This window comes from Gekko japonicus, unplaced genomic scaffold (assembly GCF_001447785.1).
Source record: "Gekko japonicus isolate JY-2015 unplaced genomic scaffold, Gekko_japonicus_V1.1 scaffold2497, whole genome shotgun sequence".
Lineage (NCBI taxonomy): Eukaryota > Metazoa > Chordata > Lepidosauria > Squamata > Gekkonidae > Gekko > Gekko japonicus.
This window is the reverse complement of record NW_015167129.1, coordinates 273,920-301,079: the sequence shown is the minus strand read 5'-3', so window position 1 is coordinate 301,079 and position 27,160 is coordinate 273,920. Positions and strand designations below refer to the sequence as shown.

Below are 27,160 nucleotides of genomic sequence, written 5' to 3'. Positions count from 1 at the left end.
ACAAAGTGTGTTGTCGCTCAATGAACTGTGATTTGTGAATTCAAGCATAACAACAAATCTTAGTATAAATTGTGGTTAACACACCAGGTAAAATATCTATTTTTAAATCCCAGTTTGGTCTGCATTTAGATGTCATAATTAGAGTCTGACCAAGGCACAGTTTATAATCAACCATATATGACAATATCTGACTACAGTGGGAGTATAGTGGTAGACCAAACACTAAGGGGAGAATTCAAGTTTACATTAAATACATTACATTCTTTTAAAAATGATAAGACTTAGGATGTATATAGTGCCTTCCACTGTTCAAAACACACATAATTCTCATGGATTTCCTTGAATTCTTCAAACTTCTTGCCTCCTGAAATCCTGCAATCAGGGCTGGCTCGCTCAGCCGCCTTGTGTGGGCTCGCCAGCCCTGCAGCCCCTTGGGTTTCAAAAGGGACTTACTTTTGAGTAAAAGTGTACCTGGGATTGGGCAGATGACACATGGGAAAAATTCCCACAGTTGGGGTGCAACGGAGGCAAGGGTGGAAGGGAGGAAGATAGCTCGAGGGGGGCGGGCTGCGCTCTTGCCGTGTCCTCCCCTCCACCCCCAGCCTTTACTCCTGCAGTCGAGAAAGAAGAATTTGTGGGGCGGAGGGGAGAAGAAGAGGCGGAAAGAATCCCTCTTCCTGCATTTTATTTTGACACCCATGGATCTCCCCCTCCCCACCTCTGCCCCTGCTGCTGCCCAAAAATCACCAAGCTCCAGAGGGAGAGGACAGGAGGATGAAGGAAAGGTTTTACCCGGGGATAAAAGCTAGGGGAGAAATAGGCTGTCTTGTCAGTTATTGGGGGTGGCGGCAATCTGGACTTGTATCGCTTGAAAGCAGATTTTGCAAGCATGCGTGCAAAACCGGACTGTGTGTGTGTGTGCGTGTGAAAAGCAGAAAGGATGGAGTGAGAGAGAGAGAGCGTGTTTAAAGGGCTGATCTCCGGGAGCCGGAATGGCATCAGGAGATGTATGTGCGCAAGAGAGAGAGAGAGCGCTGAACAGAACAGCGAATTAGGATGCAGGGTGCATTTTTGGGCAGGCAGAAACCCAGGCAGATCAGAGCCCTCCTTAATTTGCTTCTCCTGTGTCTGACTGGAAGCAGAGCAGCCCAGCACAGTGAGTCCTAAAATGATGCAACATGCACCCTCTTCAGGGAGGTGCTTGTCTCTGACTTGCCCCGTGCTGTATTTCTGACTACTATTTCTAAGCATGATTTCATCCAGTTGGGAAGCCAGGGAGCCACACTGCTGTCTTTGCTATCAACTGGCTGAGGATGAGAAGAAAGTCTTCTTTCTCTCCAGGCCCTGCCTGGAGGTTGGCAACCCCATAATTAAGGGGCAGAAGGTAGCCTCACCTAGTGTACCAAAAGACCTAGAGCCGGCCCTGCCTGCAATGTCCCCAAAATCCTGTTACTGGAGATCCTACTCTACAGAATGAACAGCTTAATACTCTGGCCTTGCTAGAAGAAATCCCGTCCCTGCTCTCTTAAATCATGCATCAAAAACTGTGAAATTTGCAGTCATATAACCATAGTTCTTCCTAGGGCACATAGAGCTAGGAAAAAAGGGTGAAGCCTCCCCCCACCTTTTCTGCTTGCAAAAGTTGTATGTGGGGGGGAAATGGAAACTTCTCTCCACACGGTGCTTCCTTCCCCATAGCTCCAAGTGAATGAGCGCTTTTTAACGTGTCCCCCCTGCCATGTATGTCTATGTCCAGTCACTTGCCCATGACCCAACACATGTTGGGTGTGTTGTGTAGGTATGCCCTCAGTGGCAGAAATCTGTGGTTGTCATCACAGGATCTTGTAAATAGACCTCCAGTGCTTGTTCTTTGTAAGTCTACGTCACAATTAATTGGCATCTTCCCCACTTCTGTGTTTGGTCTCCTGAAACTGGTGGGGGGAAAGGACATTGTACTTACCGCAAACTGAAGAGTACATTGCCATCTGGGTAGACGCGTAACATAACATTCTCTACAGTTGTGTCATGGATGAATGATCTTTTGGAATGCACAAAAAATATATCAGGTACCCAGATCTTTTTTATAAGTCTTCCATCGAAGGTCATGCTTTTGTTTCGGGTACTAGGAAATGAGAGTCTCTCATCTTTCCAGTAATGTCTGAGGTATAAAGTCATTGTGAAATCCTTTATGTAAAGAAAATATAAAGGAAATTAAGGGGGAGTTAAAAAAAATCCACCAGGTATTAATTAGTCACTATAATACTATCTGTAAAAAGTACCCAGTGCTAAAGACTTTGAGCTGAGTTCACTCTACGTTGTATCAGTTTAGGACTAACCCAGGCAAGATGATGTAAGATCCTTGATGGGATTCTTCCCACTACTTCTTAAAAAAGAAAACTGAAGCTTCAAGAGCCCCTGATTCGGACTGAGGCTGCAGGAAGGGAAGAGAGAAGGAGCTCAATCCTTCCTACCCCTTGCAGCTTCGCTATGAAACCACCACCCCTTCCCTGGTTTCTTATTAGTTCCGAAAGATAAAAAGACAGGTACTCCCTCTTTGCCAGGGGTCGTTTCGTAGAAAAAGAGCTAGGGGAACTCATTAGCATAACTCATTAGCATATGCCACACCCCCTGACATCACCGGAAGTGTGTCATGAGGCCACACCCCCTGACATCACCGGAAGTGTGTCATGAGGCCACACACCCCGCCCCCAACGGTCCTGGCCACCGCCAGCCTTGCAGCTCCACTGCCGAACCCCATGAGGGGCCCGGCGGTGGACCTGCAAGGCCGGCGGGAGTGCAAGGAAGCCCCGCGAAGGCCCTCCCTGGCCCCAGGCAGGCAGGGGTGGGGAAAAGCAGGGAACCCTCCCTCTTCTCCTGCCTCCTCCTGGCTGAATGAGGGCCGGAAGCGGGGCGGCCGGAAGCAGGGGGCGGGGCTTTGTCATGTGCCCTGCCCCCGTACCTCACCCGGGGCAACTGCGATCCCCTGCGATCCCCCCTGAAATGACCTCTGCTCTTTGCTTGTTTCCCTTTCCAGAGTTCTTAATAGCCACAGGCCTCAGTCTCAATCAGCAACTCCACTAGCTGCCCCTCCCCCGTACATACCAGAACCCTGAACTGATTCCTTTAAAGTTCATATTCTTATGACCAGTATGCACTGTGTGCCTCCTTTGTCTCTGACAAAGAGATCTTTTCAAAGCAATTGGGTTCAGTTGCCCTGCACCCCCTTGCTACACCGCTGTTGTAAGCTCAATCTTTTAAAGTGACAGAGCAAGGATAAAGCTTCCCAGTAAGCACAGCACACTGTTCATGGGCTGTGCGATTTTAGGTGCATGAAGGATGCAGAGGTTCAGTGAATGTAAACACCATTCACAAAGATCCCTTCTTACTGAATTCCATCACAAAGCAACTGCAGAAATCACCATGTATAAGAAAGAAACTTACTAGATGACCTTAAACAAGCCACTCTGTCTAAGCAAGCATCACCTTAACCCCTTCCACACACATACATCTGCCGTAGGTAATAACACTGGCCTACCGTACAAGGGTATTATAGGATTGCAACTTAATGTACTCAAAGTACTCTTGACATTGGAAAGCATTGTGTAAGTGCTAAGATACTGCAATCAAAAAGGATAACAAGGAAAAAGAGAAGCCCAGAAAAACCCGAATTCCCAGGGCTGCTACACATTTCCTACACACAAAACACCTTCATGTAGCATGAAACTGATAAGCTGTGAAGTGGGACACAGTCACACATCTGATTTCCCATCATGTAATCTATATTGTCTAGTCTGAGCGGCAAAAGCTCTCCTAAGTTCCAGAACAGGCTTTCCAAGCACCTGTTGTATTTATTCAAAAGGAAGATGACTCTGAATGTAAGATGAACTCTCCCAAAGTGTTATACACACAAAAAAGAATACTTTTTAACTGGATGTAACTGTCACTTTTATGCAAATATATGACCTCCTTCCTTCCTTCCTTCCTTCCTTCCTTCCTTCCTTCCTTCCTTCCTTCCTTCCTTCCTTCCCTCCCTCCCTTCCTTCCTTCCTTCCTTCCTTCCTTCCTTCCTTCCTTCCTTCCTTCCTTCCTTCCTTGTATAGCAAACCTGGGGGGGGGGACTAATCTTGCATGGGAATAAATACTGTACTTCCCAAGAGCCTTTAATTGGAGAAGCCAAGGATTGAATTTAGGACTACATGTATGCAAAGCATTTATTTATTTATAAATTCAATCTCTAAACTGCCCTCCCCCATACTTGGGGCTCAGGGCAGTTTACAGCATCCAAAGATGTTATCATAGATAGATTTAAATAAGTTAAAAATAGTAAAACAAATGCAAAAACAGTCCAGATGGTGTCTAAAACCAGATTACCCTTACCCCAAGGGTAACGAAGGCCAGGCTAAATGAAGACCGTTGCTGTCCTCAGCCGTAGGACTGGTGGAACATCTCTGCCTTACAGGCCCTGCGGAACTGAACAAGGTCCTGCAGGGTACAGACGTCATTTGGCAGAAAGTTCTACCAGTTTGGAGCCAGTGCCCTGAAAAAGCCCTGGCTCCGGTGAGGACAGCTGGATATTTTTTGGCATGTGTTCTGCTACTGAGCTGTGACCATATGTATATAAATGATTAAGAGACAATGAAAGTACTAGTGGGCTCATACAATGCAGTGTGCCATTCACACTATGTCACAGTGTTTGGGTAAGCAATGTTCAAAAATAGGATTGCCAGCTTTCCAACTGGTCCATCTTGCTGCCCTTTTAATATCGGTTTGCTGTGCCCAGTCATCAGGTCAGACCTGTAGCCAGGATTTTGTAATTCGGGGGGGGGGGCTTTTAAAAAGTCAGGGGGCACTGATGTCATAAATAAAATAAAATAAATTTAAAACTCACTTTTGCGGTGTTCGCACTCTGCCTGCCTATGCAGGGAGGTAAGCTGTGCTTGGGGAAGGGGAGGCAGTGGGGAGTCCTCTGGACAGCCCAGAGAGTTGGTAGTCTTCTGGGTGGCCCAGAGAGCTGGGGGATAGAAGTTGGGGGCCTCGGCAGGAAGTCGGGGGGCCAGGCCCCAAAATGCCCCACTGTAGCTACAGGCCTGCCTCAGGTTCTGCTATTTAGCCTCATGTCATGATAAACTTCAACTACCAATTTTGGCATTTTAAACATCTAATAAAGGGACAGGAGATATCCTCCCCCCCTCCAGCCAGCTGTCAGCTTTACAGGGAACTATATGCAATTACATCTGAAACCATATTAATCCAATACCAGCATTTGAACGGCAGGTCTTTGTGCCTCCTCTCCTGCAACTCAAAAGTGATTCCTAATCATTGCAGTTCTGATTATCACAGCTGTAGCTGGGTGATGAAAAGCTTACCATGTCAACTTCTGAAATGCTGTCAATACTTTCGATTTGTACATCAATGCCCACTGGTATTGGTGACCCTTTAAAAGAACAGAAAACACAGATATGATGATCAAGCAACGCCAGGTGGTCAGCCATGTTGGTCTGAGGCAGGAGAACATATTTAGAGTCCAGGGGCACCTTTAAGACCAACACATATTTATTCAAGGTATGAGCTTTTGTGCGCATGCACACTTTTTCAAATACATTGGAATGGAAGGTAGAGTTCAAACTTATAGACAGAGGCTGAACAGCAAATAAACATGTAACATGGTGAGATGTTTTAAGATATGCAAAGATAAAACTAAATAACAAGCTACAGTTATAAGGTCAACAGTTGTTTTGATTTAATTAAGGGGGAAAGGACAGTAAAGCAATACATATGTCAATATAGGGTATAAATGTTAACTGTAAGTTTTTTAAAAATTAAGGACACATAAATACTAATTATAGATATGACCTACATCTATTTCTTGAAATTGTCTTCAAGACCTTAAAACATGTTCTGTATCAGGGGATCGGTCACACTGAACCAAACTATATGTTTTATGCTTATATATAACAGTAACCAGGCAGCACTTTTTTTTCTTCATAAGAAATTGCTTCCACTGCACCGGCGCGGTGCGGCGACGGGCGGACCGCGGCTTCTCTCCGTGCCGCCCGACCCGACTACGGATTTTCCTGAGCCTCCCGGTTGCCGGGAGAGCTCGGCCAGCCCTCTCAGAGTGAGGGCTGGAGTAAGGGGCGTTCTTTTTGGCCCCTCCCGCATTCGGCAAAGTGGGGGGATGCCCAGAAACAGCTCCGACACAAGTCCGTATGGAGAGGAAGAACATGGCCACCGCCATGTTCGGATCAGCTGCAGCCTTCCGGCTTTTTAACTAAAAAGAAGCTACAATGAAGAATTTATCAACACGGCAAGACAGAAGAAAATTGAAAGTGTGAGTACCTTTGTGTTGGAGCACAAAGAAAATCCCCAAAGAGGACGAGTCCAAACGTGAAAGTGAAAACGGCCGGGAGAACTAAGGGACCTACTTTGTATTGCGGTTTGAAGTGGGGAAAAGGAAAGATAACCGTTGGCATGTTCGTTGCTTGATGGAACTGTTCTATAGCCGGGTGAGCTGAACATTGATCAGTTGCTAGAAATATTGAGGGAGACGATCCAAAGAGAGTGCAAAGAGAAATGCGAGAAAATAGTGACAAAATTAGATAAAGTCCAGAGGGAGTTTGGAAAGACGGAGGAAGCAGATGGGCCCAATATGAAGGAGATATCAGAGGAGTGGCAAAAAGAGAAGTGTGTGGATGCTGAAGAAAAGGAACTGGAGCATATGCAAGAAAGGGACTATTTGTTAAATAAAAGAACTGGAAAGGACTTAAAGGGAAAAGAACTGATATGGATTAAGACAGGACTACCTAATGACAATGAGAGGAGGAAAAGGAATGGAAGAGAAGGAGTAAAGAGGATCAAGAGGATCAAGAGAAGGAAAAGAAGGGCTTGGAAATTTAAAGAGACTAGCAAAAGAAGGGAAAGGGAATGGTTGAGTAACAGTAAGGAGAAATTGGGGAAGCTGAGAAGACATAAAGATCGGAGGCATGTGGATAGGTTGAAGCGGGATAGCAGATTGCTGATGTGTAAGAGAAAGATGAAGCTATTTAGAAAGATAGAACGAATGCTGTACACTTAAAGATAGGATTAGATAGAATAATGACCCGGAAAATTATTATTTAATTTTGTATAACATAAATTGGTTTATTTTTGGTGTTTGTGTGAACTGAATAGGATAACAGGATGTTTAACCCAGACAAGGACTTAGTGTGCTATTGGATGTTAATAAGATCATAATGAAGATTGGTAATAATAAAAACGAAGTATTGAAGGAGGAATAAATTAGTATTGCAGATTAAAGAGTAGACTGTTGGGATTTAGGAGAAAAATTAAGACCTATAGAAAGATATTAGGACTGGATGATACATGATGGGAGGAAATAATGAATTAGAATATAACTAAGTATCTATAGGGGTTTTTCTGTATTTATGTCTTTTGGTATTTTATGGTTTGAGTTTATTATAAAATTATGATGGGAAATTTAGTGATTTAATGGGATTTTGGGTATTTATAGGATATTTAACAAAAATGAATTATTGGAGGGGACATGAATTGGTAAGGTAAAATCTAAAATAATTTATAAAACGCTTTATGGATGTTATTTATTTAAACATGTTTGTATTTGCTGGTATATGGTAGTATGGAGAAGCTCGGTAGCAAGAAGAGTAAGATCGTCACAGATTGGATAGCTTCTTAATTAGATGATGGATGTAACAGTAATGAGAAGTAAAATAAAGATAGATTACTATGGAAAGGGGTAGTCAACGAATAAGAGATAAAGAGGTAATGAAAATTTAAAAAATAATAATAATAAATAAAAAGAGAGTAATAAATAATTAAAAAGTGAATAAATTTGACTTTAAACCATGTTGTTCATATCTGAAATAAGTGCTTACAGAATACTAGTATGTCTTAATATTGCCAATATGTTCTCATTGGTTATAAAGGGTAGTATTGTACTCCAAAGGATAACTATGGCCCCGGCCACACGGGCAGGAAACTGCGGGGGAGAAGCGTGGCTGTTTGCCCTGGGGCAAACTACTGCGCAGTTACTCGATCAGACCTCCCGTGGAGGTCCTGTGGAGGTACCGTGGAGGTTCCATGGCAAGGGAGAGGTGCTGATCACAGGACAAGCCGGCGTGCAACGAAGAAGCACGCGCCGCGGCAAACTGTTTTTTTTTGTGTGTGTGTACACGACAAATGCGCATGCTCTGTTGGGTGCGTGTGCGCATCCACAGAGACGTGGACAAAAAAACCCACCTTATTTGCAAGGGGACATGGGCGGGCGCCGGATGCCACCGGAAACGCGATCAGACGCCCGCCCTTGCCCCGCAGTTTCCGGAAACTAGTACCTCCGAGGTACTAGTTTTTTGCCACGCAGTTTCAGCTGGAAGCCTCGGTTGTGCCACGGGAGTGCTACGCTTCCCAGATGTGCTGGTGAGATCGCGCCCGGAAACTCCGCCTGTTTTCCGTCTCACTTGTGTGGCTTCTGTTCCATGTGACCGCAGCCTATATGAAATTTTCTATCTCTTATACGCAACTCAGTTTGGATAGCAAGATGGAGAATAATAATAGGATATTTATGTATCTATCTTGGTAATATGGTTGATATTTCTGTGTTGTTGGAAAGGGAATATTGAATTGAAAAAATGTACGTGTATTCTTGTTGATTTGATGTATGTGAATGAGACAGGATTATATTGTAAAAACCCAATAAATATATTGTGCAAAAAAAAAGAAGAAGAAGAAATGGCTTCCAAACATTGGCAATTGAGAAGAAAGAAAAGTGCAGTGCTGGAAGAGTTACATGTTGCTTCTCTCTGCTGCTTTCCTGCACTCGAGGACATTTAATTTTATAAAAAGTACCTGGGCTACTTATTTAAATGCATTTGCATGTGATGCATAGTTTGACCCAAAGGCTAGGCCCACATAGAAAACACGTGAGCATATGAAGCTGCCTTATACTGAATCAGAGACAAACAAAGACTCACGGTGGGAATAAGGAACCATTGTCTCAATATTTAGACATCTTTTTAAAACCATTTGTTAATAAAGCCAGGTCTTATGTGAAAGATACCAAAGATTTTATAATAAAAATAGAGAGACTTGTAATTTGTCAAATTGCCATCCTGGTTACCATGGACATGGTATCCCTGTATACAAACATACCTCACAAGGAGGCTAGAGCTGTAATAGAGCAGTTTTTAGAGTCTTGGCAAAATCAAGAAATTCCCACGCATTTTTAATTGCCGTTAATGGACATAGTCCTGGAGAAAAATTATTTTCACTATAAAGATTAATTCTTTTTCCAGGTGAAGGAGGTTGCCATGGCAGCCCCTTTGCCCCTAGTTTGGCCAGTTCATTTTCCTCTATAAGAGGTATATAGATGATGTGTTTCTTATCTATAAAGATGTGCAGTGTTGAAGCCTTTTTAATGTAGATTAATTAATTACAAGAAACCATAAAATTCACCTGTCATTGGAACCAAAATACTTTTCTAGATATCAATGTGTATATAAATTTTCTTAACCAGTTGGCTTTAAGTACATGTACAGTATTTTTGCCAAGAAAACCCCATGGACAGTATCAAAAGGCTAAAAGATATGACGGCAGAAGGAAGGAAGGAAGGAAGGAAGGAAGGAAGGAAGGAAGGAAGGAAGGAAGGAAGGAAGGCTAGACCTCAAGTGCATCCAAGGAAGCTGATGGGCAGTAGGTTCAGGATGGACAAAAGGAAATGCTGCTTTACACAGAGAGTGATTAAAATGTGGAACTTTCTGCCAGAGGATGTCATGATGGCCACAGGAATAAACTACTTTAAAGGGGGATTAGATAAATTCATGAAGGATAAGTCTATCAGTGGCTACTAGCCATTCAAATCCAATGGCACCTTTAAGACCAGAAAAGTTTTATTCAAGGTATAAGCTTGTATGAGCCCCTCAGGTCGGAAGGTGTCCAATATGCTACTGGGGAAGAGCAGAGGGCAAATACAAGTAACCTGAGTAAGAGTGAAGCGGCTGGGCCAAAGCCGAAAGGATGCTCAGTTGTGGATGTGTCTGATGGTGAAAGGAAAGTCTGATGCTGCAAAGAACAATACCACATAGGAACCTGGAATGTAAAATCTATGAGATGGTTAGACAGTGTCATAGATGCAACAAACATGACATTGAGCAAACTTCGGAGGACGGCGAAAGACAGGAAGGCCTGGCATGAACTGGTCCATGGGGTCGCGAAGAGTCGGACTCGACTGTGCGACTGAACAACAACAAACCAAATATACAGATAAAAAATCCAATTTAAAATTTGATTTATTTCATCCCTTGATTGAGACAAAATCTCCCATTTGTGCAGTTTTAAGATTAAAAAAAAATTCCACAGAGGAACAGGAATATTTGTCTGGTGCCAGTATATTGGAAAACCAACTAGAGTCCAGAGGCTATCCTAAAGAAGTGGTTTATGTAGGCAAAATGAAAGCCAAAAAAATAGAAAGCTCTACTTTGCTAGTGGAGCATATACATCCTCCATCTAAAGTTTTCTCTTTTGCTTTAGAACATTCTAGTTTAGCATATGCTATAAAAAGGACAATAAATAAGCACTGGCACTTAATGTCTCATATTCCTGGATGTCTAGAAAGGCCACGAATATTTTTTTAAAAAGAAGTAGTATAAGGGACATAATTATTCATTCTGATATGCAGGCATGGCTACAAACCCCACTACTGCTCAAGGACATTACAAATGTGGAGGTTGTAGGGTGTGCTACATGGCAATGGAAGGAAAACAGTTTATTCATCCTAATGGACAACACAGAATTAAGTTTATGCATTTTACTAATTGTAAAACCTAGAAAGTTGTCTAATTGACCATGTGTCCCTGCAAATTGATCCATATTGGCATAAATACGTCTATTATAATGAGAATCATTGAGCACCACTCTAGAATTAAAAATTAAATTAAATAAATTATGGAGGCACCCCTAATTTTACATTTTAAGGATTTACACCTTAAACACAGTTACACTGCATGGATTAAACTGACTCTGGAATTATCAGCATTTTAATAATATTTTTTAATGTGGGCTGTCTCTTTAAATGAACTGTGTAGTAGCATTTGGTAGTGTGTAATTGTAACTGTTGAAGGTTATACTTAATGCCTATTTTTGTGGGACCTCATGATTCTCTGACAGAGGTGTTTTACCCTTAAGAAATAGTTTTTTGCAGATTTGAAAAATAATTTAACAGGCACATTGAGTTAAACCAGACTCTGTAATTATCAGCGTCTTTGTATTGTAGACTGTCACTTTAAGCAAGCTGAGTGATAATACTTGTGATTCTACAATTGTAACTGTGAGAGGTTTTATTTAATGCCATTTTCTGTTGACTCAACAAGAACCTCATGACTGATGATGAGAGCTCAACCCCCACAGCTGCCACCTGGGGAGAGCTTCTACGTTGAGCTCTCTGCAGTGGAGACCCTTCTCCTGGGGTCTCCTAAAATCGTGGGCTCCCCCATGACCTACAAACCAGATGGTTCGGCTCTCCTTCAGGAGCAACTCCTGGGAGATACTGATAGTGCTGTGCTGAAACCCCGCCACAGAGAGTACTCCATCTTTCTGTGTTATATCTCTGAGGATGCCAGTCACAGCTGCTGGCAAAACGTCAGGTCCTATGAATGTGGCATACATTAATATATTCATATGTAATCACAAAATGGGGAAACCGTCATCAGGTACTGCTATGACCAGAGACAGAAAGAACAACATACATAGCAAGAAAATTAAATGTAAATTTGGCACTTGGGGGAATCAGAAATATAGTTATTCAGGCAACGTCCTAGCTGCTATTTAAAATTATTGTATACGTTTTATTCTTCAGTTAAACATCTGCTCTTTGCTGCAGCTTTCAGTCATGGGCTCCCAGTTTTTCTCATACTCCTCCCCTCAGTCCTCTGAACCATTCCCTCTCTCATCTCACATTTTTTCTAGTGACGTTTACTTCCTTGGACCTGTTTTCTCTCAGGCTCTTGCCTCACCCTGTCCTAGGGTCTTGCTTTTCTGCTCCTCCTTCTTTAATTGCTCTAGCATCTGAAATAATTCAGCCAGTTGGCAACCAGAGATCCTTAGAAGAGCAGCTTAGCCAATGGGAGCCTCAGGCCCTCGTGTCTACTGTCTCTCCACTCTGATATTGGGGAATTTCAGACAGCCGATATATTCCGGTTCAGGAACTGTTCCCTAATGGTTTCTGGTCTGACATTTCAGACATAACAGTTCCCTACCGGAATATATTTTCACTTTCAGATAGAAATGCTTCAGTCCTGTTCAGGAAATGTGGCTGAACTGTTTTACCTGCAAACTGCTTCCAAGCGGTCTCCACTTTTCTATACCATTTCTGAAGTGCTATGGGGTGCTGTGTAAAATGCCCCATAGCGCTTCCTCCTGGGTAGCTTTGTTTTCCCACCCTTTTTCGCCTGCGTGAGTGATCTCCGTCCTTTTTCTTTTCGAACGTTCATTTTAGAGTGCTATGGCGCTATAGCGCTATAACACAACACCAAAACAGCAACCTCATTGGAATGCCTGGACTCCACTGGGATACATGAGATGGCTACAGCTGCCACCTGGAAACAAGTACCTCATTGGATTGCAGGCTTGGGCAGGAAATCAAGGCATTAGTGATTGGTGTGACAGATGTTCTTGTGGTATTTACCAACAAACATAAAACTTATTTCTGCATTTTCTATATTTAAAACCTTTTAGGAAAATTCAGTTTGTTTTCCTGGATGGTCTGTAAGGAATATAATAGAAACAAATGGATGTTACATAACTTTTTAAACCAGGTCACACATAGACTGTGACATTTTTAATCATAGCCATTTCATTGCTGTTTAAGATTGGTAAACAATTGGACTTCCGGTTTATGGTGACACGCTGGCGGACGCATCTCCCGGACCTCCTGGAGATGTGATCTGCGCACCAGCAGAAAGGAGGGGGGGCGATGGGTCGCTACCCCCCCCCCGGAGCCTTGGCAAAAGGCTCCTAGCCATGGGGCTTTTGAGGGGTGACCTCTTTACCAGCGTGATGCTGGGGAATTGAGGTGCCCCTCAACCCCGACAGTCCTGCCGCTGAGTGTCCGTATGGATCTAGAGCCGCTGACTGGAACAAGTGTTGGAGATCGAACATTTTGAAGTGTGCCGAGCGAGGTCGTATGACCAACAATGAACAGTGAGTCGAGTTAAAGCAAATATGAGAATTTAAAAAGAAAGCTACCCTCTGGGAATGGCGAAAAAAGCGAGCAGGGGAGGGGCCCCTCCCATGCGCATGAACTAAACAACTAAATCCTAAGGGGGGAATGGAAGAAAAAGCGTTGAAATCTGTTTTGAGAGACTTACCAGAGCGCGGCTAAGCATATGGGCGTATTTTAGAGACTTTAGCAAGTTTTCATAAAAGTAAACAATCCATAAAGATGGCGCGGAAGAGGGCAGAAAAAGACAAACCAGCAAAAGTGAAACCAGTCGGGATCTTGAGCCCTCAACTGAAAGAGGTCAATGAGTTCTCCAAAATGTTGGCAGATTCCTTGCACCCTCTGCTGGACCAGATGACCAACATCAAGCAAGAGCTGACAACTCTAAACCAGAATCTTGCAACTCAGCAGCTCCAACTGACTGAGACTTTAAAAATAATGGAGCAAACAGCTGAGAAGGTGAAGGAAATGGACGCCAACACTAAAAAAGTCAAGAAAAAGGGGCAAAAGCTGGAAAAGAAACAAGCTTTGGAAGAATCATAACTTTTACAGCTGCAAATGGAGAAAGCAAATTTGGTCCTACGGTTTCAAGGGGTTCCAGAATTAAAAGGTGAGAATCTAAAGCAACTCCTGAGTGAAGCATTAGCCCCAGTTACAGATTTGAAAGCGGAGTATCTTGCAAGCAAAATGGATGTGGTCTATAGGTCCTATTCCGTGTACATCAAAAAGAATAATCTGCCTGGGGAAATAGTGGCCAGATTCTCAAAGCGACATGTGAGGGATTCTATCCTGAAAGCAACTACAGAAACACCCTTGCAAATCGGGGACAATACCATCAGGATTCTAAAAGACATTCCATTTGAAATAAGACAAAAGAGAAAGAAATATAAAGACTTAATCCTTTTTCTACAAACAGCATTGTCTACAGATGGTTAATTCCAGAAGGCATCATTTTCAAACTACACGTTAAAAAAGAAAGGATTGATTCTGTCTCCAAAGTACGTGAGTTCCTGAGAGTGCAGCTGGGAGAGACAGCCAAGGTTGAGAAGGAAGAAGATGACAGCAAATCCAGTGGCGAATTGGATTCAGTGTCTTCCGACAAGGACTCTCTTTCCGATAAGGGAGCAGCTGCCCCCAAGCGTACATTTAAATTGAGGATTACAAAAGATAAGAGAAAATGAAGGCTGAAGGACTCTGAATTGTGCCTTAAAACTTTAGTTTTATTATGGGATGCTCTGGGGGTTCTCTTAAACAGTTAAAACATTGCATAAAAAGATAAAAAAAATTAGCATAACCGACTATGTTCAAAGTAATACTAGCAATTTAAGATTAACACTTATATAAACTATTGTTATGATCTCCTATACTTGGGGTTTTAGTTAGTAGTGGTTTTCTTTCCTTTCTCCCTAGATGTAGTTACCCCTTCCCAATTTTTCATTGTAGTGTGTAGTCTATTAAAAAATGCAATAAAAAATCCCCTCTGGTGGGTCTAAAAAAAAAGATTAGTAAACAATTAATTATTGAAACTTACCATCTCATTAGTAACTGAGGAAAACCAACACACAGAGAGAGACTGTTACTGCTAATTGCATTCCTTTGATTTTAATGGAATTATTCAGCTGTAGCCTTAATAGAAAAGTACATTTTTCTAATTTCCTATTAAGAAGATTATATCTTACTAGAATAAGGTCTGTTGTGGAAATAAATACAACGAGCGCTAGAAAGAGGCTCTGGGCGGGTGCCCTGGCCTTGGGCACTCAGCGTCGATTTGCTGTGGTGACATCAGAAACATATAATGACACAGAGTCCACTGTTTGCTCCAGCTGTAGTTCTGAGTGATTTCCAGCCTTCATCTGGAGATTGGCAGCAGTGGTTCCCCAGGAGGAAATGGCTGGTTTGGAGAGTGGATTCTATGGCACTGTACTTGTTTGAGGTCCCACCCCTCCTCAAACCTCACCCTCTCTAGGCTCCACTCCTCAAATTTCCATGAATTTCCCAACCTGGAGATGGCAACCCTATCTCCTTCCCAGCCAATCAACCTACCTTTATCTGCCCCTCTGACTTCAGCTTTCCATCTCCTCCCCCCTCCCTCCTGGAGAGCAGTTGTAATTCTGAATGATCTCCATCCCTCACCTGGAGATTGGCAACAATTGTTCCTCATGAGGAAATGGCTGGTTTGGAGGGTGGAGTCTATGGCATTGTAGCTGTCTGAGGTCCCACTCCCTCCTCCTCACCCTCTCCATGCCCCACTCCTCAAATCCCCAAGAATTTCCCAACCTGGAGTTGGCAACCCTATCTCCTTCCCAGCCAACCGTCAACTTACCTTTATCTGCCCCTCTGACTTCAGCTTTCCATCTCCCCCACACACACCTGTAGCCTCAACACTGCTCTGAAGCCCTGACTGCTACGTCACATTGGCTGTCATAGGGAGGCCATCTCAGCAGGGTATACAAACACAGAGTCCACGGTTTTCGCCAGGGGGACTGATCTCTGCCATCTGGAGAGCAGTTGTGATTCTGAGTGATCTCCAGCCCTCACCTGGAGATTGGCAACAATGGTTACCTAGGAGGATAACTACAGTCTTTCTCTGCAGTGGGGACCAAAGCAGCTTACATCATTCTCCTCTCCCCATTCTGATCTGCACAACAACCTTGTGAGATAGATTAGGCTGAATGTCTGTGACTGGTCCAAAATCACCCACTTAGCTTCCACAGTAAGAACCTGGGTCTGGCAGACCCTTCTCTGAAGTGCTAACTGCTATGCTACACTGGCTTTGGTATCACCTGGTATTACAACTGAACTCCAGACAACAGATCTCTCTCTCCCCCTGGAGAAATTGGAGGGTGGACTCGATGGCATTCTATTCAGCTGAGGCCTCTCCCCTCCCCAGACCCTGGCTTCTGTAGACTGCACCACAAAATCTCCAGGAATTTCCCAACCTGGAGCCAGTCAGGACTGGCCCCAATGAGTTCCCTACAAAGGCCTGGAAAAGGCCTCCTGGTTTTGCCTTTTTAGTAACAGAACCAAGCTTGGTTGCCTAGCAACAGCCACTGAGGGAAAAGTTAGTCCCACAGGAGCCAAGCAGGAGAAGTGTCTTCGTCAGAAGAGACAGCCATTTTGGCAGTTATTCTGACAGGGAACAGTGGCTGAGGCGGCAGTGGGTGGGGAAGAGGATTACTCTTGAGTGGCAGTTGATGGGCCAATGGCTAATGGAGTGCATAGCACAGCCAATGGGAGAGCTGGAAATGGCCAACGCATTCGGAGAATTATATATATATATGATTCTACCTGAGTATTCTGATACTGGGGTATAAGATTTGGGTATCAATTTCAGTGGTATGATCACAAAAGCATATAGTATACTCCTCCCAAAATCTTGTGGCACCTTGAAGACTACCAAAATTACATTCCAGCCCATGGTTGGAATTACAGAATTACAAGAGCACATGGGAGCTAATGCTGGAATAAAATGCTGTTAGTCTTTAAGGTACTACAAGATCCCTTTTTATCTTTGCTGCAACAGAGTGACATGGCTAACCCCTGGAATTATCCTCCCAAAATTGTGCTGCTCCAAAATATTAGGGTAAAAGATGTTTGACTGTTCCCGCAAGCCAGTCCTCTTATATGAATCATCAGCACAGCATACTGAGCTTAGTTGGTCTTGCAAAGTTTTGCACTTTCCCGCAATGGACAGGAGTAGGTGAGATGGACAGGTTCTCCATGTATACTTTCCTGAGCTCCTCTGGATACAGATGGGCAGATACAAATGCAATGCATAAACTGTAGTAGAATGCTGGAGTGGTAAAACCCAGATTCAGTTCCCTACATTAAAGCTCACTGGATGATCTTGGACCTTCCCCTCCTCCTCTCAGCCTAACCTATTTTATAGGGTTGTTGTGAGGATAAAATGGCAGAGAGGAGAATCATGTATATTATCCTGAGTTCCTTGGAAGAAGAGCAGGATAGAAATATATATACACACACACATATATGATGACCTGAACCAATATAAATTACTCCTTATATCACCCCATGAAGAATTCCTATCTCTAGATGCAAATTATTAATTTCACACCTAATGCTTTTATCATACAAGTGCAATGAAGTGAAGCAAAGCTGGAGGAAGCAAAATCATGGAGCAAAATAAAACAGCCAGCCAAACTCCAATAGTTATCTTTTCAGAATAGATTTCAATTTCTTTTTCATATGCTAATTAGACATAATCAGGAAGTGATAACTCCCTTAAATACCCCAAAAGAAATTTGCTCATTTCCAGTAATTAAGTAATTGCTACTAGGGCTGACCTGGATACCCCAGGCTAACCTGATCTTGTCAGACTTTGGAAGCTAAGCAGGGTCAGCCATCATCAGTGTTTAAATGGGAGACCACCAAGGAATACCAGGGTCACTACACAGAGGCAAACAATGGCAAACCACCTCTGAATGTCTTTTGCCTTAAAACCCTCAAGGGGACGTCATAAGTCAGCTGTGACTTGACAGTGGGGAAAACCCAACCCTATTCTATTTGCATTGGCTTCAAAGAAAAAACGCTATCTGTAACAGTAAAACTAAAATAAAATGAGTTGATAACTAATCATTCATGGTATTCCTTCTTAATCATTCCCAGCTGTAAAATCTTATATTCTAATAGCGAAGTTGGTGAAAACTGAGGATACTTAAATCCGATGACTGGAGCTGTGAACAGGCAGGACAGATCTTTCTACAAATCTGAAAAATGCCCTAGGTTTGCAGAAAAATCTGAGATCTACAAAAATTACATTGGGTGGTTTTAAAACACCCCAAATGATAAGAAACGCCTGTAAGCCTCAACAAGCAGATTGCCTCAGTATCTGTTGCTAGGCAACCACAGCATTCCAGGCTGAGTTTTAGTGAGTAAAAGTCAGGGGGAGGGAGCAGGGTCCTTTCTAGGGCTGTTTTGGCCTTTGAGGAAAGACTCATCAGGGCTTGGCTAGGTTTGCCAACTCCAGAAAATTCTTGGAGATTTTGGGTAGAATCTGAGGAGGTCGGGGTTTGGGGAGGGGAGAGGCCTCAGCCAGATATAATGCCATAGAGTCCACTCTCCAAAGCAGTCATTTTCTCCAGGGGAACATATCTCTGTCATCTGGAGATATTGTAAATTGAGGGGAGGTCTCCAGGTCCCACCTGGAGGTTGGCAACCTTAGGTCTAGAAGTAACCACTGGGTGACTTGATATCACTGGATCTGCATGACTCAACTAGGCCTAGCAGCTTGCTACTGTTCAACAGCAGCCACCATATGAAAGCCAGTGTGATGTAGCAGTTAGACCTTCAGAGCCCCAGGTTCAAATCACCATCTTCCTGTGGAGGCTTACTAGGTGATTTTAGGTTAATCAAGTACTTTCAGCCTAACTTACCAAATGGGATTATTGTGAGGATTTAAAAAACGAGAGGAGAATAACAAGCTGCTTTGGTCCCCACTGCGGAGAAAGGTGAGGTAAAAATGAAGTAAATAAATCATAAATATAGCTGAAGATGGGAAGTAGATAAAAGGTAGGCTGATGAATGGCTTAGAAGGAGAGAATGAGGGACAGGGAGAGGATATGGGGTTTGCCAGGAGGAGGGCAAGAGGAAATAGTATGGGGAAGGGGTGCAAGGTAAAGGGAAGTGCCCCCTCACAAGTCCTTGAGGGTTTCCTACAATATTAGTGGGCCTGGTGCAGTGCCCACCACCACACAATTGGACCATAGTTTTCCTAGGTAGTGGCTGCTGGGGGAGAGAAAGAAAGCTGTAGACAGGGGCAGATGGAAGGAGGCAGGAAAAGGGAGAGGCTATGAGGGCTTTCAAGAAAGGGAAAGTGAAATATGGGGGAGGGGGAACATAGAAGCAGGTTCCCGCTTGTGTAATACTAATACTAACTTCAGTAGTCTTACAAGGGTGTAATTTTGCTTAGGACGGCTCTGTCAATGCATGTACCGTCTAATGTTGTTTTCAGTTTAAAGTACGGAGAAAGCAGCATACCGTAAAGCATGCTAACCCATTTTTAAATGACCTAGTTCGCTGGGGACTGAATAGCGTACTACACAAGAAGAAACAATTAACTAGCATGGAAAACCAAATGCAACAACTCTTACCTCCAAAGCTAGGCCTCAGTGCAAAATCATGGTCCTCTATGCGGAGAAGCTGTTCCGATTTCATGGGCCGCACTTTGGTGCTGTCTAGTTTCCTCATCCTAAGTTCTCGTTTGCTGCATTAAAAAATTATTTGATTAATTAAAAAATCTATACATAGTAAGTACTCTCAAGTCGTTCTCTCAAGATGCAATGAAAACACTGCAATTAGAATTAAAAACATTCAAAGGATCATTGCAGATAAAACAATTAAATTAGGTTATGGCCTACTAAGATCACAAAATTACACAGAGCAGTGGAATGATGTAAAGCAGACATGTCAAACATATGGCCTGGGGGCTGGAAGCGGCCTGTCCAGAGCTCTTATCTGACCCACGAGCAGCTGAGGGCAAACCAGTTCAAATGTGGACTGGAAGGGCATATATTAGGGTATCATACCCCCTGCTAAAGTCCCTTCGTTTCCCAAATGCATGCCCTCCCCTGGGTCCCAAATGCATGCCCTCCCCAGATCTCCAGGGATTTGCCCAACCCAGAGTTGGCAACTATAAAGGGCGAGGAGGACTAGTTTGTCAGATTTGGCCCTCATAACAAATGAGTTTAACACCTCTGAAAGGGTTGCTAAGTCCCCTCTGGTCATTGATGGGCAGGGGTCATTTCGTGCCGGAGCGCACTAGTGCGGTGCTCTGGCAGGAAGGAGCCCCGCAAGCCCCGCCCCAGATCCCAGCTGCAAAGTAAGCCTCCCCCGCACCTCTCCCCGCCCGCCGATGCGGACGGGCAGGGAAATGTCTTCAGAGCCCCCCCATGCCTCTCCCTTCCCAACCGCCGATGCGGACGGGCAGGAAAAGACCTGCAGAGCCCCCCGCACGCCTCTCCCTGCCCACCCACCAATGCAAACAGGCAGGAAAAGGCCTGCAGAGCCCCCCCCCACCTCTGTGTATGTGTCTCTCTCTGCCCCTCTCTGTGTTTGTGTGTGTGTCTCTCTCTGCCCTTCTGTGTGTGTCTCTCTGCCACCTGTGTGTTTGTGTGTGTGTGTCTGCCCCTCTCTGTGTGTCTCTCTCTGCCCCTCTGTGTGTTTGTGTGTGTGTGTGCCCCCACCACCTTGTTTACACCTCATTAACAAGGTATAACAAGGGGTAAATTGTTAAGAATTAGAGTAGCTGAGCTCACACTTCATCTGAGATGGGGATTTAGTCCATATTATTCAATAATCCTTAAAGGTGAGTTTTTGTCTTAGTTGTGAGCTTATACTATGTTTTTCAAACAGGAAAAAGTTAAGTGAAAAATATAAAGTGAAAAACTGTAATTTCTCCATGCTGATTCTTGTGTATCTAAGAAAAGTGATTGATTTTGAACAGAAGAGTTTTACATCTCATGTCTTCCAATGTTGGACAAATTCGTATTTATTTATTTATTCTTCATTTAGAAATTTATATTCCAGCTTTTCTCATGGTTCAAGGTTGCTTATAATAATAGTTAAAAACAGTTTCTGTTAAAGCCAAAAATAAAATAGCAAACACCAATTTATTTATTTATTTTAAATTTTAAATAGCAAGGCAATATGATATTAGGATGGTATCAAGATTTTTTTGGTGGGGGGTGCTGCTGACGAGCCCATGCACTCCAAAGCACTGATAAAGTATCACCCCACACCGCCCTGAAAAAGTAGAACATACTGACATGGGTGGGTGTGTTTTGCAAAGTATACATGGATGGAATTAGAGGCATGTCAACTGAAGGAACTGAATGCTGCAACAAGTTGCACATACACAGGTATAATTCAGCCATTTTTAAAAGCAGAACAATGGAGAACAATTGCACTTTGGTTTCAAGGGCAGGTAGTTTAAACCTTAAGATGTGGAAAATTTTGGAAGCATCCTTACAGAAAGCCAGTACTGACAGTGTACCTATAGGTATAGAAATTATTGGAAGACAATAGTATCGGTGACTATGAAAGACTACTATTTTAAATATTATTTTTAAACAAAATCTAGAAAACTTGTACGCCACCTTACCAAAGACCTGCTCAATAAAACAGAATCACACAAGCCATTAAAAACAAGACAGGACATAAAAGCAGCTTCAAGAAACAGCCCATGAAATCAGCTTTAAAAAATGGAATACTTACTTAAGCCTGGGGAAAATGAAATGTTTTGGCTTGGCACCTACAGAAAAAGATAGGCGCCACACAAGCCTCAAAGAGTAAGGCAAGGCATCATCACTGGAAAAAGCCCTGTCTGTGGTTGCCACCTGCCTAACCTCTGCAGACAGGGGCACAAACAGCAGAGCTTGAGAAGAAGATCTTCACTGGCAGGCTGGATAGTATGGGACAAAGTGGTTCTTCAAGTACTCCAGCTCCAAAGCCTAAGAGGCTGGCTTCTGCATCCAAAGCCAAAAGGGGCTGTGAATCCCATGACGTGGTTGTCGAGGTACAAAGGTAACCTATAACTGCCTACTCCATAAAGCCAAGTCCAAACTGGATTCCATTTATAGTTTCTTTAAGTTTTGACAGCAGTATTATTCTCTGTATATATCTCATAACATGAAGAATCAGGTCATTCATTACTCTTCAGTTCAAGTCCAGTGGCACCTTTAAGACCAAAAAAGTTTAACCAAAAGCTTATACCTTGAATAAAACTTTTCTGGTCTTAAAGGTGCCATTGGACTTGAATGGCTAGTAGCCACTGATAGACTTATCCTTCATGAATTTATCCCCCTCTAAAGCAATTTATTCCTGTGGCCATCACGACATCCTCTGGCAGAAAGTTCCACATTTTAATCACTCTCTGTGTAAAGCAGCATTTCCTTTTGTCCATTCTGAACCTACTGCCCATCAGCTTCCTTGGATGCCCTTGAGGTCTAGCCTGCCTTTCTTTCTTTCTTTCTTTCTTTCTTTCTTTCTTTCTTTCTTTCTTTCTTTCTTTCTTTCTTTCTCTCTCTCTCTCTCTCTCTCTCTCTCTCTCTCTCTCTCTCTCTCTCTCTTTCTTTCTTTCTTTCTTTCTTTCTTTCTTTCTTTCTTTCCCAAAGTTCGAACAAAACAAAAAGGAGGGTAGGCTTGGCAGCTCTGAGTTGGGAAATACCTGGAGATTTTTGGAGCAGAGCCTGAGCAGTGGGCGTTGCCTTCTGACATACTTCCAGTGATGTCAGGGGGTGTGGCATATGCAAATAAGTTATGCTAATGAGTTATGCTAATGCGCTCCTGCACCTCTTTTTCTACTAAATGACCCCTGTTGATGGGGATGGGGGTGAGATAACAGGTCAGTTTAAAATAGGCGCCTGCCTCCTCTTCCCAATGCTTGCTTCAATAAAAATATTGTAACTCATTTTCAGAAGATGAGGACAGACTAAGCTGCTGTCCCAGCAACCACCGCGCGTTTATTCTCTGATATAATACACTTCATAAATTCTCTTCTTACTCAGTTTTTTGGCTGCATCTTCTCTCTCATAGGCATGAAATGCTCTAAACTCATAATTGCCACGTGTAATCCTTATGTTGAAAACCTACTCTTACTATTCAGATTGGTTGCAGATGAGGTTTACAATTTTCAAATTTAAAGTGACCAGTGCTTTTTAAATTTAAAATTAACCACTTTTATTCACCATCGATACATAGCATTTCCCATAGATATTGTCAGCATACCAAAATATAATTACTGCACATGCTTACATAAGAGAATACTTATAAGTAACAACTCGAATCTAAACTGGCATTCAAGCCCTGGGGTGCCATAGTATTGAGTCTGAAAATTCATCTTGCCTCTTGATGTAATAATTCCTGTTGTATATTTCTATCTCTTATTTCCTTAGCTACATACAGAACAGAATATCTGAAATACTCTTCCCCATAACAAATGCTCCCTCTAAACTGTGGAGTCCTGTGAGCAAAAATTCTACTTTGTGAGTTACTGGCATTAAAGTTGTGAGTGAGCAATTGGGCTACTGCATGAATTAGCTTGCTCTGGAGCCATCCTTCCTGAGCTAAGACAAAAGTGTGTGAGCCAGAGGCTAAAAAACTGTGAGTTAACTCACACTAACTCAGCTTAGAGGGAACACTGCCTGTTAGATCGCGCTAACAAAGGACTCTTAGAGTGATTCAGCAAGTGATTCAGCTTTATTGGAAGTAACGAACAAGCACTAACTCAGTAAGAAACCAGAACAGAAAACAGTGGGAGCTTATGCTCCTTTTAAACATAACCGGGCTAATGTAGCCACGCCTATTTACAAATAACAACCAATGAGATTGCTTAGTTAAGGACCAATGAAAGTCTTTCCCTCGCAGGGAAAAGGCACAGTTCTGATTGGTCGCTGTTACGAAGCGACCAATAGGAAGTTCGCTCAGAGGAGCCTGGTCTGGCTCGAAGCTTAACATAGGAGTCCTATGAGGTGATTCATGTAACCGTTTCAATACATTACACTGCCCATGACCCTCATCAATAAAATGCTGTGTCATCCCTTTCTTCTTGTAATCTGTTCTCTGCTGCTGGGGTTTAAGTAGGTGGACTCAGGACTCTGAGTCACCCAGTCTCTCTGCTCATGCTGAGCACTGGGGCTTACCTACTGAGTGCCTCGACAGTGAGGACCCAGATTTCATACCCCCCAGCCCTAACACCCCTCCTGATTGTGACTTGCTCTCTGCTGCTGGGGTTTGGGTGTAGGTCAACTCAGGACTCTGAGCCACAAAGTCTCTCTAGTCATGCTGAATTCAGGGGCGAAGCTGGTGGGTGCCACAGATGACTCTGAAGACCATGAGTGTGAAAGTGGGTGGAAGCAATGCTGTGTCTAAGCTGTGGAGTTTTGTGAGCAGAAATTCTACTTTGTGAGCTACTGGCATTAAAGTTGTGAGTGACCAATTTGGCTACTGCATAAATTAGTTTGGTCTGGAGCCATCCTTCCTGCCCAAAGACAAAAATGTGTGAGCCAGAGGCTAAAAAGCTGTGAGCTAGCTCATACTAACTGGCTGCTGCAGCACCTGGCTCCCTGATACTCCTTCGGAAACAATGGAGGATGGGGGCACCCTCTTTGGGGGGCTGTAACTCGAACCCCGTAAATCTAATCTGCACATAACTTGGAGGGCGTGTAGAGGCAATCCCAGAACAGATGTCTAATGAATTTCCAGACCAGCAGGAACATTAAGGTGGTTACATGCCATATATCCTTCCAACAGAAGGTGGCATTCCAGCTGAAGGTGTTAGGTTTCCAAGTTGTCTGCCCATGGTAGTCAGCTTCTGCATTCCTTATGCTAGGTAGGCCATTTTCCTGCTTGTTGTGGGAAAACTCCTGGCAATGCCTCCTGTTTCCCACCCCTGCTAACCAGAGTGGGTGGGAGGAATGAGGGAATGTTGCTCAACACAGGAACATCACTTCTAGGTGAAGACTAGGAAGTGACATCACCCCATCAGGTTTCACTGTAGGAATTTCCCTAACCTCTGTGGTTAATTTTTTTAAAAAATTAAAGGTGTTCTATTTATACGTACATTCCAAAAAGTTTCTAAGATTGTACGGTTGTCACAAAAGGCTTCTTCAATATGTTGCCAGCTGGGTTTGCCATAATTACTCTAAAGAGTGTAGTCAAAATCGCAGCTTCATAATAGAGCTGGAGATTTGGAAAATTTAGACCTCTCTGTGTTGTAGAACTAGAGATCACTTTAAATTTAATTCTCCGGGACTTATAAGACCACAAAAAGTTTATCAATGAGGATTGCCATTTAGATATCAATTTACTAGGAATAGGTATAGGCTAAGCTTGAAATAAAGACAAATATTTGGGTAGAATAAAACTCTTAATTATTTGTAATCTATCAATTTGTGAAAATCTTTGTTTTTGTAAATTGACTTTTGTAATTGACTTTTGATTTCTTTATAAAGGGCTTCAAAGTTAACATGGAACAAATCACTAAGGTCAAGTTTGGCTGGAATTTGAACCCCCAGATATCTCCATTTGACTTCCTTCCAGGAAAACGGGAACTGGGAACCTAGTTGATCTTTTGTTTCTCTAAGGATGTTAATAGGAATCATGACTTATTTACATTAATCTTCAGGCCAGAGAAAGCATAAAATTGAGTAAAAATATCCATTTATGTTGGAATAGAATTTTTTAGGTCTGAAACAAACAAAATTAGATCATAGGCATATACACTAATCTTATTCTCCACAGTGCTTATTTTGATACCTTCAATTCTTCCATGTTCCCTAATTATAGTAGCTAGGGGTTCTATTATTAATGCGAAAAGGAGCAGGGACATCAGACAACACTGTCTTGTTCCTTTAGAAAGAGGAAAAGATTCACTTTCAAAGTTATTAATTTGCAATTTTGCAGTCGGAGAGGCGTTCAGGGCATTGATCAGTTTCTTAAACTTTGGGCCAAAGTCCATACCCTCTAAAACAGAATAAATAAACGGAAATGCCACACTATCGAAAGCCTTTTCCAGGTCAATCAATAAAAGTGCAGCTTCGTGTGATCCAAACCCCTACCTTATGAAACAAGATTGGCCTCATTACACAACACCTATCTCATGATCAGGAGTTGTGGTGGCTCAAGTGGTTAAGACGCTGAACTGCATGCTGTGGAAGGTCAGTAGTTCAGCAGTTTGAGACCCGAGTGTGCCGCATGACGGAGTGAGCTCCCGTCTCTAGTTCCAGCTCCTGCCAACCTAGCAGTTCGAAAGCAAGAAATTGCAAGTAGATAAATAGGTACCACTTCGGTGGGAAGGTAACAGCGTTCTGTGCGCCTTGGTGTTTAGTCATGCCGGCCACATGACCACGGAAATGTCTTCGGACAGCGCTGGCCCTTCGGCTTGGAAACGGAGATGAGCACTGCAACCCTAGAGTTGGATTCGACTGGCTTTCGAGCAAGGGAACCTTTACCTTTACCTTTTTTATGATCACTTTAAATGGAAAACTCTGACTTCCACTGCTCTGGTGGGGCTCAGGTGCCCGCCAAGCTGTTGTGGGGTTATTTTGGGGAGCCCCTGTCAGATGGCTGGCCTCACTAATTAATCTAAATGGAAAAGTCTGATTGCCACTGGTCTTTTGTGGCTAGGGTACCTGGCAAGCTGTCGTGGGGTAACTTTGGGGAGTCCCTGTCAAAACTCTGAGGATGCCTGCCTTTCTGTCCTTCAGAACCTGCCTTTGGAGACTGGGGGGGGGGTTGTGAGCATAAGGGGAATGCTTGCCTTGTTGGCTGCTGTCCAGGTGTGTGGCTGGGGGGGGGGGTCTGCCCAGATAAAGTTTCCCTGTCAGTTTGGTGTCACTCGCTTTTTCCTGAGCTGTTCCACAGACTTCTGTCACTGTAGCTGTCCTTTCCAGAGAGAGCACTTTGGAGGAGGGTGAGGATCTCTGTGTGTCTGGTGTGTAAAGCTTGCAGGGGGTCCATTCTATACACTTTTGAACTTGTGCCTGACATTCCTCTCAAAAGCACTTCCCTGGCATGACCTTAGTCCTGTTTGTTTGATTGATTGATTGATTTATATCCCACCCTCCCTGCCAAAGCAGGCACAGGGTGGCTTACAGAACCAAGGGTATCATACAAGATTAAAACAGTAAAACAAATTAAAATCATAAAACAGTTCGTAAGGTGCTACAATTGTATGACGGTGGAATAACTGTCCTTAGTAGTATCCAGGAGAACGGAGTTTTCACTAAAATGTAACTTATTTTCTGTAACAATGTATTCTGTTTGTTCCATGATACACAATTTTCTTCACACAAATACCGGTAAATGACATAAGCAACATCCAGCAACACAGAAATACTGCAATGTTGGTATAAGAACAGTAATGAAAGCAAGCATCTGTCCATTATCTTCAAGTATCAATACTAGCACTCTTTC

The 27,160-nt window shown here is 43.2% G+C and overlaps 1 protein-coding gene across 1 annotated transcript in view; it reads right to left on the bottom strand.

The window, feature by feature from the left end:
• The window catches only part of GABRR3 (gamma-aminobutyric acid (GABA) A receptor, rho 3), a 61,948-nt gene that overhangs the window by 19,324 nt on the left and 15,464 nt on the right, over positions 1-27,160 (bottom strand). Inside the window, exons 2-4 of the mRNA XM_015413026.1 lie at positions 19,339-19,451; positions 5,367-5,434; positions 1,961-2,184 (exon numbers count right to left, since the gene is read on the bottom strand). Of these exons, the coding sequence (XP_015268512.1) occupies positions 1,961-2,184; positions 5,367-5,434; positions 19,339-19,451 (405 nt within the window). The remainder of the gene's footprint in view (positions 1-1,960; positions 2,185-5,366; positions 5,435-19,338; positions 19,452-27,160) is intronic.